The sequence below is a fragment of the Egretta garzetta genome, unplaced genomic scaffold (assembly GCF_000687185.1).
Source record: "Egretta garzetta isolate BGI_Z169 unplaced genomic scaffold, ASM68718v1 scaffold56, whole genome shotgun sequence".
Classification (NCBI taxonomy): Eukaryota; Metazoa; Chordata; class Aves; order Pelecaniformes; family Ardeidae; genus Egretta; species Egretta garzetta.
The window spans coordinates 1237843-1256756 of record NW_009260182.1 but is presented as its reverse complement, the minus strand read 5'-3'; the positions used below and the strand labels follow the sequence as shown (position 1 = coordinate 1256756).

The window sequence follows — 18914 nt, the reverse complement described above, 5'->3', positions numbered from 1 at the left end:
AGCCTCGCCCTTTGTCCGGGGCCGCTAAAGGAAGCCGGGCGAGGATTCCTCTGGGAGTCCACGCGAAGTTGTTTCACTGAGTGGGGCGCCACAAGGGAGAAAAATAATTTTTTATTTTTTTAAAAAAAAAGGCCTTTTGGGGTGCTGCAGCTGCAGGGCGGTAACTTTAATTACTTGTAAGCTGCGTTAGTGAGGGATTTCTCTGACACCCTTTAAGCTTCCCGCCGAAACAGGTGATGCCGTGCTCAACAGCCGGGCCTGTTTTGGCTCCTGTGGGGTCCCAGGGTGGCTGTTTGGGTAACGAACACATCACCAGTTCCCGTCTGGTCATTTACCTTCTACCTGGTTGTCTTTGTAGTTTCAGGTGAATGTTCTTGTAAGCTGCGTTAGTGAGGGATTTCTCTGACACCCTTTAAGCTTCCCGCCGAAACAGGTGATGCCGTGCTCAACAGCCGGGCCTGTTTTGGCTCCTGTGGGGTCCCAGGGTGGCTGTTTGGGTAACGAACACATCACCAGTTCCCGTCTGGTCATTTACCTTCTACCTGGTTGTCTTTGTAGTTTCAGGTGAATGTTTTATTTCTGGTCTGTGACCACTACAGAGCGCTGCAGAGAAGCTGCTGTGTACAGACCCTATGAGGAGAGTTCAAGTAAAATGTGTTATGCATGGTTGATGTGGGGAAAGCGTTTTTTTCCCCTTTGTAAACGTGGTTGGGTTTGTTTTTTTTTTTTGGAGGAGAATGACCCTTGTGCATTTCTAGGGAGATGGTTTAAGCTAAACTGGAAAAGACATGGTATTATGCAGGACACATGGTGTTATACCTGCCTAACTTAACTACTGGCTTTTTTTCTGAACAACAAACCACAATTCTACACTTTCAGAGTATCTACATAGATAAGGCTGTTAAGCATATGTCTGACTTTACCTCATGTACTCAAAGTAGACTTAGTGGTCTAATTTTGAACCTTTCTGAATTAAAAATAATTTAAAAACAAGTTAACCCAACTTGTGTTGGGTTTTCACTTCCTTAGTAGATCTTCAAAAGGGGTTGTGGAAGGAAGGATATTTTAAGATAACTGGCAGGATAAGATTTTTCCACCACTGTGTTTTTTTTATAGGGACATAAAGCTTGTGACCTAGAGCTCTGGATAAAATGGAAGGAAAACAGCTCCTAGAGAATGGAAGTACAGATTATATCTTGTTCATAAATGCTCAGTGGGATGATGATCCCCTTTCTGGTTGTCTCTATCAGTGAGTTAAGCATCAGTACTCACATGTTTTTATGACTTCCTGAGCCACTTTATACTTATAATAAATGTGTGAAACTTTAAATGCTTGGGTATGGATGGTTGAGATGCTACCACTCTCTGCTTGACAGAGGAATTATGTAGGGAGAGAAGGGGTCAGGTGGGAATTCAAGTCTAGTCATTGGTGAGAAGGAGGAATGAGCTGTGGGGGAAACTACTTGGCAGCTTTTGTTTTTTGGTTTTGGTTGGTTATTTTAAACAAATCCAGGGCACCTGTGTTGTTGGAATGGTGTTCTTTATCCTCTGTCTAATGATACTGGAAAAAAGTACTTTTAGGATGTGATGTGTTTCCTTTTATCTCTGTTCTTGTGGGGTGGGGAGAGAGGAACATAGTGATGTTGTCTGTCTTCGGAAGATTTTCATGTTTAAAATTACAATGCCACTGAAACAGCAGCTTTTAGAAATAGTTTCCCAAAAGTTTGGAAATGCGTTTGTCTTAATGTGCAAGTAAGTTACGTGGTTGGCATTTTGCTTTATTTTTGTTGATCTTATTCATAGATGGACAAGGCCTTGCTAAAGGTGAGGTCTGGAACTAAATCAAAGTCACTGAAAATTGTTCTTCTGTCTGGTGTGTGCTCTGTGATTTTTTTTTTTTTTTTTCTTTATTTAGTGTAAGTTGATTCAGGTAGCTTCCTTGTGTTGAAGCATTATCTTCAGTCCCCAGGTAAGAAGACCAAATCAGAAGAAACCACTTGAGTCTTAAATGAGGCTTATTTTTATCTCTGGGCATAGGCTTTGCCTGACATTTAGTGCATTGTGGAATAATTAATCTTATGCAGATTTCCAGTTTTAAAAGTCTCTTTCCTGTCCTCCCTAACCCCTTGTGGGGCGGGAGGGGTGAGGCAGGAAAGGAAAGTACTATCTTTTGTGAACATGTTAGGAGCAATGTCTGTGTAAGAGCCTTTATGTATGTAACATACCTGACAGGACTGAAATAGGGTATGTTCTGGGCTACCTTTTGCTAGATTTAGGCCTTGTAATACTTAAAGGATCATAAAGAGCCCTGGCTCTGAGCCCTGAAATGCTGTCTAATTGGGGTACATTCTTTGGTATTGAAGATGTAACTTTTTGCTCTTAGATGTATGAAGAAAATTGTTAGTGTGGCATGTTAGGAATTTGGTCGTATCTGGATGCAAATGTGTAGATAATCTGGCTGAAGAAGTTTAAGTTGCAAGCTAACTTTTAATGAATAACTGATGAATATGCTTTTTGATCCCTTTATAGTTTGTTTTGTCTTGAGGCTGATCTCTGATTTTCTTAGAGGGTAGATCTATTTAGTTTATGAAGCTTTGGTGTGTGGTTACCAGTTGGCTGTTACCTGGAAATGAGTGTTTTGGAAAAAAAAGGGGTGTGTGTGTATGTGTTGAGATTTTTCTGCTGACAAACTTCTGCAATTAATTCTTGTCTTCTGTCAAGTTAGGTATTAGGTGTGGCACAGTTTGAGCACAGCAGAGCATGAATAAATTAAACTCTTGTTCTAATATCACTATGTTAGATTAGAAATCTCATTGAGGTGGTGGTAGGGGAGAAGTGGAGTTCACAGAGCTATTGTAAAAACTGTTTCTACAGGTCCTCCCTTTATGTAATTTTCTGCTTTTACAAAAAAAAAATCCTTTTGAGTGGGGTATGTTAAAATATGTGGGTTTCAGACAGCAGACAAAGGAGACACTTAAGCTTCACTCATGTGTGCATCGAGAATGTTTTTACTTGTGGGCTTTTTGTGCCAGTGCTGTTTTGCACTGTGGCTTCCTGGGTCAAAACTTCCTGTTTGTCGTAGAACAGACCTTTGCACTTTTGCATCTGTGGTGCGTTTCCAAGGCTAACAGGCTGCAATTCACAAAATCCATGAACATACTATGGTTCTTGGGTTGCTTTAAGCTCTTTCACTGGAGTACCTAAGATAAAGTAAATCAAACCCTCAAATAAGAATTTTCATTACTTCGGAGTAAATGTTGCAGGCTGTTGCTAAGGGGGAATTAAGAAATGGTCCTTTTCCAGGTGGCTTCTGATTGTATGTCCAAAGGATGGTCATGTGTCTTCCTCACTACTATTACACAAAACTAAAATCTGTGGCTCTTCTAAGAGCTGTAATGTTGGTAGCTTGTGTGAGGGTACTGATGCAGCCTTCCAGCCCCAAAGGGAAAAAACCTGAAGTGTCTAGGTTTTCTTCTTGACCCTTTGGCTCATGCTCGGCCTGGTAAAGGAAAGGTTAAAAACAACGTCGAAGGTGATCAGAGTAAAGCTCCTCAAGGTTAGATATGTGTGAATTTTCAAGTTTAATAGTTTGGGTCCCCCTCCAAAAGGCTGAGATCTAATTTTAATCTTGCAATCAAAAAAAGGGAAAAAACCTGAAGTGTCTAGGTTCAGATGACTTCATTTTGAAAACAGCCACAATTTAATTACTCAAATATAGTTGAATGTCTTGTACTTGGGTTTTTTTGCATTGTAAAACAGCTTCTCTTTATTCTGTGTGACTGAACAAAACCTGTTTTCAGTATGGTCAGTGAACTGAAAAGTCATTGTTGGGTAAATTCTTCTATTTTAGGCATGTCACAGGTGAGGATAATAGTAAAGGATTTAACCTGCAGAAAATGGTGGCCTTCAAATATTGACAGGATAAGGGATTGTGATATTTGCAGTTGAAACCACTGACTTGAATGGCTGGGCTTTTGCTGGCTATCTTTACCAATCTGGCCTAAGTCTTGGAATTGAAGCCCTTTGAGAGAGGAGAAATGTTATTCTGCCTGATTATTCACACTTGAGTTGTTAGCACTTATGCAGGAAACTTTTACCAAATGAAGATAAAATATGTTGACCACAAGAGGAACTGTATCGCAACCCAGGGCTCTTAAAAGTAAGTTTATTTTCCTTTTTGGTTCAAAGGGTGCCTCAGCCCCTGTTTGGAATGGGGCACCAGTGCTTGTTTTGCTTCAGTGTTTCCTGTCTCTCTTCCTCTTTGGGAGCACAGCAACAGTGTTTTATCCCTTTCCTGGTAGTAAAGCTCATATGATACGTGTAATTTCTGTTCTTTTCCAGAGCACCTGCTTACATGTGTTTCTTCTGAGAGCTGTTTCTGTGTCCTTGTCTTTAGAAGTCTGTGCAAAGCTGAGAATCTTAGGGCTGTCTTCATTCTTAATCTGAACCTGAATGTGAAAGGCAAGGGTGTGATAAACATAAGGCTTTGCTTCCTCTTGATCTTTGCAGTAAGTGTTGTAGAATGTTGTCCTGGTATTACAAAGGAGCTTTTCTGTTTTATGCTCCCAGTCTAGAGAGCAGACCTTTATAACAAATTGATAAAGGTCTTCCATGTGAAGACTTGTGCTAAAGCCCCCTAGTGTAGCTGGGGCCTTCCCTTGGCACTAATAGGCTCAGGCACTTGCTGAACTTGTGTGTGCATATGAGCTTTTGTCTTTTTTATGGGTTGTTTTATTTTGGCTTTTTCATTCTGTTTCAGTCAGGTTGCTAGTGTACAAAAGCAGATTTGTTCATGTGGCCCAACAGCCCTTTCCAAAAATCTTTTTTCCTGTTTTAAAGGTTTTTGTTTCCTGCTCAAAGGCTAAATAATTGATACTTGAGTCTCTCTGGAAAGGTGTTTTCTCTAAATAATTTATGGACTTGGAGGTAACAAGGCAGCTTCCAGTTGCTGTAGTTGCAGCTGCAGGAAGCAGTATGAAGCACAGTATTCAGAGGCAGCTGAGCGCTGTGAATTTTAATATTTCAGAAAGTGTGATTTGTTCTGCTTGGTGAGAGCTCTCTACTCTTGCTTTGGGGTATAAAATCAGTGCTGAAACATGTACACTGATATCTAGAAGCTCCTGGAGTAGATAACAAAGGGAATAGCCTCAAGTAACTTGCATCTGAAGGAGAACACCCGAGATGTTGGACTTTGGTCTCTACGCGACAGCAGGCTTCTGACTGCCAGGATATGGAGCTGGTTCTCTTGATGCACATTTCTTTCCCCTCAGCAATTTGTTTTTAACTGGTGCTCAGGGAAGTACTTAATCCTGTGCAGAATATGAATGCAGTGGTGTAGCTATATATAATAAAGGGTACAAAACAGCAGCACTTTCTACCCTGCCCTGAGTATTCAGTTACTTCAGTTTGCATGGCAAGCCTGTGGAGGAGGAATGGTCATCTAAAAAGTTGTCCAACTTGAAACTAATGGATAGGCAATTAGTGAGATGACTCTAAGAAGATAACAAGGCGGCTTTGCAAAGTGTACTGCGTGCTGAAGTTGCAAAGGGCATTTTGACGAAGTGGTCATACTAGTGGTCTGCTTCTGCAAAGCAGAAGGGAGTTCAGCTGAAACACTTTGTCCAGCTGGGACAAGTGAGAAGGGAAGGTGATGTTCAGCTCTTTCTTTTTCTGAGCTGTGCTGCTTGTGTAACCGGTTATGCTGTCAGTCTGTTAAGACGGCAGCTTCCTGTGTTCTCACACTTTTTTTTTTCTCTGGAGGTACTTATTTTTTTCCTTTTATTAAAGGTGGAGATTAGGAAATGCTTGTATCTAACCTCTGCACCTTCTAATTCTGCTCGTGCATTTGCTGTTAGCTGTTGCAGAGACTGACGTGTCTGCATTGGAAGTAGCTCCGACAGTGTCACTTCATGGCCTTTGCTGCCCTGATCTCTTAGGGACACCGTGTTGTTCTTGGCATACTCCTGAGAGGTGGAAAGCCTGTTTTCCCTCCTTCCCCTGGGGCAGATGCAGAGTCTTCCAGTGAGACAGTCGAGGGTTTAGGGTTTCTCACGACCCGGGCAAGCACTGGCTCCTGGGGGAAGGGCTGGAGCTGTTTAAGCATGGGCTTGGCGGCCTGGAGCAGCTTTGGTCTTTGTCTTTTTTCTTCTTTTCCCTTGTGTTGTGGTAGTGTGCAGAGTGCTCTGCAAACCTACCTGCTATGTCTCCTGAAGCACTAGCTTATCTCTGTGTCTTTGGGCTGAGACATCTAGTCTGCTGAAGAGCCGGCAGTGGTGAGGATTGTGAGGTGTTTGGTGAATGCCATTTTGTCACATCTCTAATATTTCAGTCATGTGTTAGAGGTTTACCTGCTAGTTGTTTTTTGAAAGTTGCGCAAGTGCATTTCGGAAAGCCAGTTGCTAGGGAGAAGAATTATGCGGCTGTTGAGCTGGCTACATGGCCACAAAGAGCTATTTTCTCTTGTGGCCTGTGAGCTGATGGTTGTCCTGGTTAGCATGTAAAATAAGGTTCTGCTGTGTGTGTTGTGAATGCAATCGGTGCATGAGGTGGAGGGCAGCAAAAGAAAGCAAGCTTTGAAAGCATTGTCCCCAAACCCAACACATTAACACCCTGTCTCCATTAAGTAGCATCCTGTGGTGCTGGGAGGGTGCCTTATTTGGAATGAGCGCTCCTCTGGTGTTTGAAAGCATGGGTCTTGTTACTTGGGGTGGGAGTGTAACCAAAAGTGATTAATTTGTTATTCTATAGAAACAATATAGAGATAGAAGTTAGATACATCTGTGGATATGCTGCTATGTGCCCAGTACAGCCCCCAGCTCATCTTGACAATAGGTCGAGGAGTAGTTCAGAAGAAAGGGTGATCGATCACATCCCAGATATTATTGTTGGGGACCACGCGCCATGAAGAAGGAAAAGGAATTGCATAAGCAAGGTGATACTGTGCATGTCCGCAGGAAGGGTTCAACTAAAGGACACCTGCATGACCACCAGAGGCCCCCATGGAAGCCCCTTGAAGTTCAAGGATGCATGTGTAATGACCATGTAAATATGATAATTAGTTCTAGGAAATAGAATGAATATGTATGATTATTCTGGGGAATTTGATGCATATGTGTGTAACCAGATAATATATGTTTTGGTTAATGTAATCTGCAGTATGCACACATAGAAGAATGATCCCTAGTGCATCCAGCGCTGCAACAAAGAATGCCTGCCTTTTAACAATACATTGGTGTTACGAGGTTTATTCCTGGTTTCAGTGCAGGAATAAAAACTGAGGTTTTCATGGATTTAGCTCTATATCATGTTTCTGTGATATGGAGACAGCATTATTTAACCAAAACAAGTGACGAATTTAACTAGTAGTGTACAGATACATGCATTCATTTCTTAGCATGCTCACTGCTAAAGAACAGATGTAAATGATGGAATTATTTTTAACTTAGATACCTTGATCTAGCTTAAATTGTTAAAATAGATATCTTCTATTATACATAATATATATTTATATAGTATATAAATACAGGAATGTTCAGTGTAAAGGCTAAGAAATATAGTGTGGATGTGGACAGACTGTTATACCTAAAGCAAGGAATGTTTTTAAGAAAAAAAAAAACCCCCAAACAAAAAAAAACCCAACAAAACCCAAAACAAATTATATGCTTGTGATTTCTTTAGTGTATATTACTATAATCAGTCTTTTTTTTTTTTTTTTTTTTCTCTTGTGAAAAAGAAAATGAAAGGATATCCTTTTTGGCTGAAACGTAACTGGAGACTTGAACAAGTGGCATTGCTGGAAATGGAGGAAAGCCACAGTATGTCTAAAAGTTTAGGATGTTCTCTGAAGGAGTAGATTTGTCAGCAAAGAAAGTTGGTGGCTTCCTGTCTTTTCTCCTTGAAGCTGTGACTTTTGTGATATGAAGTGGTATAGCAAATGGAGGACCCATTTTGTTCTTGAAACATTTTGGTCTGTGTGGAAGTATGGGAGGGAGCAGACAATGTGTATGGAATAGGTTCTTGTCGTGGCTTAACCTGGCTGGCAACTAAGCACCATGCAGCTGCTCGCTCACTCCCCCCTCCCTCAGTGGGATGGGGGAGAGAATAGGGAAGGAAAAAAATAAAGGTTAGAGCCGTGGGCTGAGATAAAGACAGTTTAATAAGAGAAAATAATAATAGTAATAATGAGAATGGTAACAGAATATACAAAACAAATGATGCACAACGCAATTGCTCACCACCCGCTGACCGATGCCCAGCCTGTCCCGAGCTGCGATCACTCTGCCCGCGACCGACCGACCGAACTAACTGACCCCCCCGAGCATGACGTTATATGGTATGGAATAGCTCTTTGGACAGTTTGGGTTAGCTGTCCTAGCTGTGCTGTACTCCCAGCTTGTTATGCACCTGGCCGAGCAGGAGAAGCTCTAAAAGTCCTTGAGTAGTCAGAGCACTACTTAGCAACAACTAAAAACATGAGTGTGTTATCAACATTCTTCTAGTACTAAATCCAAAACACAGCACTATGCTATCTACTATGAAGAAAATTAACTCTATCCCAGCCAAAACCAGGATGTTATCCACCCCTTATTCTATACCATTTATGTCCTGCTTAGGTCCTACCCCTACAATACATTCCAATTAATCACCACCACCTTCCCATTTTTTTAAAAAAAAGTGTACACAGATAGCATTCCCTTAGCCTATGGACCATCCTTCTAAAATCCCTCTGAAATGTCCATTGGGTTCATCTAGTCCATGGTTTTGCACTCCATCTGTCGTAACAGTCTTTCAGGTCAGGAGAGATGGGGTCTGGTGTTGGGTTGTTGCATGCTGAAGTCAGTTCTGGTTCCATCTGCTGTACTTCCTCAGTTTTCTTCAAAATTCATTCATTCTTAATCTGGGCGATTCTTACTGTTATACCATTAATAGGACATACAGCAATAGTAAAAAATGGTGACATACTGTATTATACAGCGATTAACATCATACAACTCAGTTCATTGGCTGTTTTCACCTAAAATCAAATCCCTTTGAGATACACATCGGACTTCCCCGTCCTTCCGCATCACCCACCAAGTGGAGCCAGGTCCTTGAGCAAAAGCAATCCCACGGATGGGTTTGCCTTTACCTGAGGCAGGAGAAACCCAGACTGTCTTCCCCAGCATATTTTTTACATGCGCTACAGGGACTTTATCCCCTTCTACAGTACGTAAGAGGTTTGATTGGGCAGGGCCAGCTCGGTTGGCAGATCCTCTAGTGTTGACTAACCAGGTAGCTTTTGCTAAATGTGTATCCCAATGTTTGAATGTTCCACCACCCATTGCTTTCAGTGTAGTCTTTAACAATCCATCGTATCATTCAATTTTCCCAGAGTCTGGTGCATGGTGGGGGATGTGATAGACCCACTCAATGCCATGCTCTTTGGCCCATTTGTCTATGAGGCTGTTTTGGAAATGAGTTCTGTCTGACTCAATTCTTTCTGGGGTGCCATGTTGCCACAGGACTTGTTTTTGAAAGCCTAGGATAGTGTTCCGGGCAGGGGCATGGGATATGTTTCCAGCCATCCAGTGGTCACCTCCACCATGGTGAGCACATAGCACTTGCCATGGCGGGTTTGTGGGAGTGTGATATAATCAATCTGCCAAGCCTCCCCATATTTCTATTTCAGCCACCATCCTTGATACCAGAGAGGCTTTAACCGCTTGGCTTGTTTGATCGCAGCACATGTTTCACATTCATGGATAACCTGTGAAATAGGATCCATAGTTAAGTCCACCCCTCGATCACGAGCCCATCTGTATGTTGCATCTCTTCCTTGATGACCTGAGGTGTCATGGGCCCACCGAGCTAGAAACAATTCACCCTTATGTTGCCAGTCCAGATCTACCTGAGCCACTTCAATCTTAGCAGCCTGATCTGCCTGCTGGTTGTTTTGATGTTCTTCAGAGGCCCGACTCTTGGGTACATGAGCATCTACATGACGCACTTTTACAACCAGGTTCTCTACCCGGGCAGCAATATCTTGCCACAGTGAGGCAGCCCAGATGGGTTTGCCTCTGCGCTGCCAGTTGCTCTGCTTCCATTGCTGCAACCACCCCCACAGGGCATTTGCCACCATCCATGAGTCAGTGTAGAGATAGAGCACTGGCCATTTTTCTCATTCAGCAATATCTAAAGCCAGCTGGATGGCTTTCCCCTCTGCAAACTGGCTTGATTCACCTTCTCCTTCAGCAGTCTCTGCAACTTGTCTTGTAGGACTCCATACAGCAGCCTTCCACCTTCGATGCTTTCCCACACGATGACAGGATCCATCAGTGAACAGGGCATATTACTTCTCATTTTCTGGCAATTTATTGTACAATGCGGCTTCATCAGCACGCACCACCACCTCCTCTGGTGATATTCCAAAATATTTGCCTTCTGGCCAGTCCATGATCAGTTCCAAGATTCCTGGGCGATTGGGGTTTTCTATTTGAGCCTGTTGTGTGATCAGTGCGACCCACTTATTCCATGTAGCATCAGTTGCATGATGTGTACAGGGGACCCTCCCTTTGAACATCCAGCCCAGCACCAGCAGTAGGGGTGCCAGGAGGAGCTGTGCTTCAGTACCAATCACTTCTGAAGCAGCTCGAACCCCTTCATATACTGCCATTATCTCTTTTTCAGTTGGAGTATAGCGGGCTTCAGATCCTCTGTATCCCTGACTCCAAAACCCTAGGGGCTGGCCTCGAGTCTCCCCTGGTGCTTTCTGCCAAAGGCTCCAGGTAGGGCCGTTCTCCCCAGCTGCAGTGTGTTGCACATTCTTCACATCTTGTCCTGCCCAGACTGGTCTAAGGGCTACTGCATGCACTATCTCCTGTTTAATTTGTTCAAAGGCTTGTTGTTCAAGGCCCCATTTGAACTCATTCTTCTTCCAGGTCACTTGGTAGAGAGGGCTTACAATCTGGCTGTAATTTGGAATATGCATCCTCCAAAAACCCACAACACCCGAGAAGGCTTTTGTTTCCTTTTTGCTAGTTGGTGGAGACATAGCTGTTATTTTGTTGATCACATCCATTGGAATCTGACGACGTCCATCTTGCCATTTGATTCCTAAAAACTGGATCTTCCATGCAGGTCCTTTGACTTTACTTTGTTTTATAGCAAAACCGGCCTTCAGAAGGATTTGGACTATTTTCCTCCCTTTCTCAAAAACTTCTTCTGCTGTATTACCCCACACGATGATGTCATCAATATATTGCAGATGTTCTGGAGCCTTACTCTGTCCCTGAGCGAGCGACTGACTGACTAACCCCCCTGAGCATGACGTTATATGGTGTGGAATAGCTCTTTGGACAGTTTGGGTTAGTTCCTGGAGTGAGTAAGCTCCTGGTCAGAATGACTGACACACTTCTACGTGTTTTACAATGTATGAACTTTCTGTGAAGTAAAAGGAAAACATAGCTTGTGGTTTGTTGTGTGTACTAAATAAGTTACAACACAGGCAAGCTCCTAGTCAGGTGAAACTTGTAAATAGCTTTATTTGAAGAAAATTTTCATAGGCATGAAAGCTTTTTCCAAACTTTCCCAAGATGTTAATGAGCCATCCATTGAACTGTAGTAAGTGTTTAGCGTTGGTTTCACTTATCCTGGTGTAATCCATCTGAGTTCTAACTTGCATGAGCATGGGTTATCCCATAGTGCTTTTGAGGATAAGGTCAGTGAAGGCCCTATGTTCTGTATTCCTGTAATTCTTAAATGTTAATAAAGAGCCTGACAGTTTACAAAAAGATCCTTCTCTCTTCTGCTGTCTTTCATTCTTCTGCTCATGTTTGGAAAATTACTGGCTTTAGGCTCAGTTTACTTGTGACATTTCCTTTTCTTTCTGCTTCCTGTGCTCTCTTGCTTTGTCAGAATGTGGGTTATACACTTCATTTGTAGTCAGCTATTTTGAGCAGATTTCCCTTGAACTAGGTAAGAGATCCATGCCTTTTAGTTGGTGCCTTTGTCCAGCGCTGCTGTGTGTTGGAGCAGAAAGTATCTATCTGTTCACTTACTACTTCAGTGGACCTGGGGTCGGTGGAGCAGAAGTAGTGTAAACCTAGTAAAATTCAGTGGATAGCTGAGTAGAGTGGTAACTCTTAGTGTCAATAACTAAAAATATTTGCAGCTTGAATTTACATGGCTGATATTTGCATTCTACAGTGTCATTGGTTTTCCTTCTGACCAGTTCGTATAAATGAAAACATGGGGGGTTTGGAGCTGCTTTTGCTTTGTGGATTTTTTTTTAGCATTGCTAGTAGCTTTTACAGCTAAGTAGGAACTTTAACGTGTGAAAATAAGACCAGCCAAGTAGATCTTTCGGTAGCTTCTGTGTGAAGAATGGTGAAAAGTGAAATTGTTACAACTGCTATCGTCCTCTGTCACTGTCTTAGTTGCTGTGGGAGCGATCCCTTATTCTGCTCGCTTTTTTCAAGTCTTCCTGTAGTGTGTTTCTGTTAGGTTTAAGAAATCAAGTGGAGCTGAAAATGCCTCGCAAATGATAGCTTGAATAGCTGCTTGAATTACAGTTGTGCAGTGTAGAGCTTTTATGCCAAAGTATTGGTGATGTTAGTCAGGTGAGCAGTTCAGAAGAGGTTAAAAGATGATGCTTCTTGGTGCCCATAGAGATATTTTTCAGAATTTAAAGTGCTTGCATTCTGAATGTTAGTCTAGGTTTAGAGTACTTTCACCTGGTATTTCAGATGTAACTCATCCATATGAAAGTAGTGGCTTGGCCAAAAGCACATGCATAACTTCAGCGTGAGTTGTCTATAGAGCTTGAGTCGAGCTCATCTGAATTGCTGCTTCCTTGTTTTGGGTTTGGGAACACTGGTCTGTGTTCCTTACAAGGTTTCCTAAGTTGCGATTTGTGCTGTAGTGAATAAAGCCTGCTCACTGAAATCTGAAACTCTTCCCATGTAGAGGGGATTGCGCCTGCTCCGAGGGATTGTTTTGTAGAGTTTGTATTGGAGCAACTTATGCTTGAAATATTCTTCAAATACTTTGAGGACTTTGAGTCTTCAGCATGCTACAAAAATAAGAGCCCCAAAAGATGATGTCTTAGGAAATCTGTCTGGCTTTGGTCGTGTTCTCCACTAGATTCAGAGATCTGTTATCTGCCATTATTTTTCTAGTAAAACAGGGATAACCTATTAGCAATATCTGTCTTGCATCTTGAGTCTTTCAGGTTAAAAAATACCCTTTTGTTGAATACTCAGGTTTCCTCTAAGAATGAGCAAATATTTCTCTTCTCTGGGCTGCAGCAGAAGTAAATACACTACTTGTATTCCTTAAGAGAAGCTTATATTTTCTTTGTGAGGCTCCAGTCAGAGTTCCTTGGAGACAAAATTACAAAAATAAAGATGATACATGCTTGCAGGGAGTTCCTGAATCATCCGCAGGACTGCTATCTCTGTTTCCAGGAACAGATTAGTCTGTAAGAACTCCAAATCCTGTCAGTTTTTCTTGCCTTTGTGTTGCACCAGCTTGGTCCTTACACATGAAGATTTGATACCCAGCACCCCAGATATTGTACTGAACATTAAGACTCGCTCATTGCTCAGCTGGGGTGTGGAAAGACCAGTCTGTAGGTGCCTCTTAGTTGCTCCGTTTTCAGAAGGTCCTAAGGAAATCTCTGAACTATCCCTGGTCAGGAATATCTCTTTCAGCTTCACCAAAAAAAACCCCACCCTAGTGACTGGGCACCTCCAAAGAATATGAGAAGTATTTTTGATGATGTGATGTCTTGAATGAATGATGGTTTTGATGTAGAGGTGGTGTTGATGGAGTAATGGAATTAAGTAGTTATATCAAAACAAACGATAGGCCAAAGCGCATCTTTTGCTGTATTTTAAAAATTCTTCTTGCTCTTCAGTGCATTCTTCTTCTGACTCTGTTGATTTGCTTCACCAGCTTCATATAGATTGGATGCTTTGTATTGATGAATGATGGGGGGAGCAGCCAACAGCTTAGAAAATTATTTCTTTTTGTTTTCTCTTGCCTCAATTCTGCCTCTGTTCCCCCTGCTTCACCAATTCCAGTGTGTTAGCTTCAAGTGCAGTGTGGCCTGTGGTGCTGGGATAGGCTGGCATTTCCCTGAGCACTCCGGAAGGCAGTGCTGCTTCTGGCCTCTGATCCTGGCTCTCCTGGCTGCACCCACACTGGCATTTGTATGAGCTCTGGGGAGGTAAATTGGAAGGCTTAAAACTGTTCTCTTCTCAGTGCGTGGTACAAGATCACAGGATTGATCTGAAGATTTGCTACGTGATTGTTTGCTCCACTGAGTAGGATGATTAATGGTTGTGGATTTAAGGGGGGGAACGGAAAGGGATCAGGACTGCATATGGTGGCAGCACTGGCTGAACCTGGAACTTCAGTGTGTCTTTGCTCTGCCTTTTGAAGTTAATGCCTCCTGAGGGTCAAAAGAATTTGTGGACCTAGATCTAGAGATGTGCGTTAGTGTTAAATCTAGAACAGGAACAACCAGCACATCATCTCTGTGAGGATTTCCCTGCATATGCAAATGAGATTGTTTAATATATTACAGCTTCTGTTTTAGGAGTTAAAATTTATAGACTGGATATCACTGCTGTAGCATTTTGAAGGTAAGAGTAGAATCCGTGGGTGTAGAAATGCTTTGGTAATGGCAGTAGCCTCTTGATGAACTACTACTTTTTTTTGTCTCCTCAGTAAAGCTGTAAACAGAGACAAAATTATATAGTCTACCAAAGCAGCAGTGCTCTGTATTTAATTTTTAGAAATTCCTGTTGTGAGTGGGTGATAACTGTCAGCTGACATAATGTGACTTGCTTTGCCTGGAACACAGTAGAGAAAGTTACTAGTCTATGTTGCCCACATACTACTATAATTTTCCAAGTGTTTTGTAGTATTGCCTAACCATAGTTATGTAGCTTGTGATGTAATTTAAATGAAATACTGATGTAGCAGATTTCTAGACTGGTAACAGATGCCTCCTATGTTAGGAAACATGACTGCTTTTAGCATAAACACAGGGAAGGTGGCTGTGTGGCCTTGAGTGGATTGCTTGGTCTGTTTATTTGTAGCATTGGGGGAGAAGTCAGGCACACCTACACTTCAGATTTATGTCAGAATGTCACTCCCACACCAGCAGTGATTATTTTGCTCCATATGGTGTTTGGTGGTCTGTCAAGAAGAACCAAAAGACTCCTGATAAGGATAAGCAAAGAGTAAGTCAAATCTGCTCTTAATAGAAGTAGGTGTTTCAGAAGACAACATCTGTCTGGGGAGCCATGTGCTCTTACAGGACAGCTTCTCGCAACAAGGAGCCAGTACTGGTAGTTCGAGGCCCCCTGTCACTTCAGAGCATTAAAAAAAACCCAGTGTATAAAAGAAAGGCATTTTGCTTTTTCATTCTGTGAAAATACTGTGATTGGTATTGACTGGGGTGTCTTGCCAGTTGTATGGGGAAGTGAGGAGAAATGTCTTACAAGCTGGTGGTCAAAACGATGGTGTAGGTGGGAGGTGGTGCTTATCAGTAAGAGTATTTTTTTATGCTCTTATTCCTGTGAATAGTTTCACTGAAGTTGGGACTCATATCCAACTGTTCAAGACCCAATGCCAGGGAGGGCAACCTAACAAAAAGTAAGACTTCAGACTATGTTTGTATTTTAGGTCCTGAAATGGTATGCTTGCCTTTCAGCCTCAGATTATATTTTAAGCCTCTTTGTCTAGTAGAACCCCATGATTATGGAATTTAATGATGTGCTAGCTAAATGCCACCTGCTGCCACCTCTTTTGTAGTGGTAGCAGCAGCAAGAGCAATGTTTCTTATTAGTGGTGTGTGCATTTTACAGTTGCCACTCCTGTCTTTTTGCCAGGATCCTGATTTTCGCAGGGAGGGAGGCCTCGGTGTGCCTGCATCCGGAGAATGTTTGCGCTGGCAGCCGCTGTATTGCTGTAATACAGGCTTACGCTGATGCAGATGGAATCTTGGGCTCTGCTCAGATTAGTGGGGTTCCGCTGTTGTCTCCTAGTGTTCCCTCTTCTTCCTCTCTTCCCCAGACCTATCAGACTTACTGACTTGGACAACTGTATGACTATTGATTGTGAAATATAAATTGCCATTTGAAGCTGGAGACTGAAATGAAGTATGGAAAACCAAGTGTTTGTTCCTTCTCCTGTATTCTCTCAGCTGCAGGCTTAGAAAAGTAAGTGAGGAGGGTGGTGTTTAAACAAGTTTGCTTTACTATGTGTCATAATAGTAAGATTCTTAAATGTCTGTGAAGCTGGATGGATTGAAAAGGTGAACCAGGACATGAGGAAACAAAACTGCCTACATCTTAAGCTGAGTTTGCAGTGTACATTCTTATGTATGTGACTGGGTCACTTCTAGGATAGACCTTTCCAGTCACTGCCTGTACTGCCATAAAGTACAATTTTTATTGTTTTAACAAAGGCTAAGTGGTTTTGCTTTAAATGAACCATAAGCATTAGAATCTATGTATAAGGTGAGGTTTTAGAAGGCAAAACCCCTTGTTTTCAGTATTTGGTTAAAACTGCATGGAAATCAGCATCTGAACTGTGGAAATATCAAGCTTAGGTGTTAATGGTGAATGTTCACACTCTCTAGCCTGACAAATTTTGCAGGTCTTGTTTCTGTAAGAATGTGCAATATAGCCTTTAATCATTCTCCAGACTCTGCCATTTCTCTGAAACCAGCCAAGTAGTTCATTCTGTGTGTTCCCTTTACTGGGGCTACTGAGGGAAAAATGTTTTAGTTCTGACTTAACTCAGTTTTACTCTGTCTTGTATGGAATTTTTACTCCATCTCATATGGAAACAGGAGGAATAATTCCCCGTTAATGACTTTTCTGTTGCTACTGTGTCTGTCCAGATGCACTAATCTAGAGTCGCCTGTGGGTAATGTATCTTAAGCAACCTGCACAGATAGCATATGGATGAAGGCTACTTAAATGATGTCTGGCTTCATTACATACAAATTAACCTACTTCACGTCAGGTGGATCAGTATGATTTGTGTAATACCTACCAACTTTCAGTAGGATCTGAAAATTCCTTATGCACATGCAGGCCATCTTAGCTTGAAAAAAGCAGAAATTAAATCAGTCTGTTTGGGATCTTCGTCCATAGTTTCTTGGGCTGGAGATGTCTGTTGTGTGTCCTTGATCTGTTTGTATGTGTGCTTTTAGCCTCAAGGGAAAGAAGTTTAAGGCAAGGTATGAAATATTTGTGTAGAGATTTCAAAAAAAAAAAAGCTCCCTCAAAAAGCCGCTGATGGCAGTACTCCATAGTTGTCCTGGGAAATAATTGGTATTTCACTTGAAAGCTAGAGCAAGCCATTTATTGTGTCGAATGGGAGTCTTAAAGCTGACAGGTTTGAACATTGTTCCTTCTTTCAGCTGGATTGTTTTTTACAGCCAGGTGCAGATTGCCTTCTAAAACCAAAAGCTAGTTTCGCTTATCATAGCTGTGGATGTGGCAGAGCTCTTCAGTTCTCTGTTCCATGGTGCTTGGTTTCAGGCTTTGCTGGGTTGGCTTGGCTTTTGCCTGCTGTCTGTGAATGTCCAGGTTAGCAAGGTCCTTGAAGTCTTTTTCTTAGTTATGAAGTGTTTGAAAATTCTCTGTGCTTGCTTCCCTGTTACAAGCCTTTCACTGACATCTTATGGGAGGAAAACATTTACCTCAAGCTAGTGGAGGGTTGAAATGTAGAACTGCTTCTTGTCTGTCGTAGGCAGCACTTGTGCATTCAGTTCTCTAAGAGTGCGAGGGCTGTGCGAGTGCTTTGTTTTGCCTGCTCCAGCTCTTGGTTTAACAGATTGTCCTCTGTTTTGTTTTTTTTTTTTCCTGTGCATGGCATTTCTGCAGAGGTTGTTTAGTTAGGATACTCTGAAAAGCTGTAGTTCTCTGAAATACTTGAGCAACAGTTGCAGTTGAACCTTATCTCTAGTGTATGTAAGGAAGCAAGAAGACTGATTACTGCAGAGCAGATCAGCTGTTTAATTGGTGGGGCTCTTGTTCTTGAGAATAAAACCTCTTGTGTGGTACTGATTTAGTAAAGAAACATTAAAGTATGGAAAAGAGAGTAGAACTGCTTATTGTATTTAGCAATCTATAGACATTGAGGTTTTCCAGGTAACCATCTTGCTAGCTGGGTTGTTGAATTTGCAATCCACAGGGTGTGTGTTTAGACTTTTGCATAAGTCCAAGCATCCATCTGTAAGTAAAATGGTTTTGACTAAGTGAGAAAGCGGATGAATGTTAACTTGCTGATGCAGGTCTTCCTGGGCTAACTGTATAGCTAGTTTCCTTTTTGGGGGTCCCTCCCTGTTACCACATAATGGTGCTTAAAGAAGATAGAATTCTTAAGCAACAAATACTTAGAGGAAGTTTAGGGTCAGCAGAAGTTTGAGCTGACTTTGAACATACCTCTGAGTGGCATATGGTATAGGTTACTATATTCTCTTTCTCAACAGAGCAAAAGAAGTCTGGGAAAAGAATCCTTTATTCTTAAAATCTTTCACTGCCTAATTCTTTTCATTCTTTCTCTTCTGTCCAGACGCTGTGCTATAGAAGATGCACTATTACCGATATTCTACTGCAGAAGTCAGCTGTTGGTACAAATACCTGCTTTTCAGCTACAACATTGTCTTCTGGGTGAGTACAAAATGTAGAGACTGAAATAGTTTAGGCATACCTCAGTCTTATTAACTTCCTGCATATTTCTTCAAGAGAACAGGCTGAAATATTTACCTGAAAGCATGAAGCTGATGTGTTGTATGTACTGGGTGTTTTGTAATTGAAGAACCCTATCCCATGTGAGAAAGTAATTATTATTGAAAATTATGTGGATAGTGATTCCTTACAATCTTTCCCTTCCTTGCACCTTTCTCATAT

At 41.9% G+C, this 18914-nt stretch overlaps 1 protein-coding gene across 1 annotated transcript in view; it reads left to right on the top strand.

Moving 5' to 3' along the window:
- The first annotated feature begins 14134 nt into the window (after positions 1–14134).
- TSPAN14 (tetraspanin 14) overlaps positions 14135–18914 on the top strand; it is a 30391-nt gene continuing 25611 nt past the window's right edge. Inside the window, exons 1-2 of the mRNA XM_009641946.2 lie at positions 14135–14206; positions 18577–18674. Coding sequence (XP_009640241.1) covers positions 18594–18674 — 81 coding nt within the window. The 5' untranslated portion in view covers positions 14135–14206; positions 18577–18593. The remainder of the gene's footprint in view (positions 14207–18576; positions 18675–18914) is intronic.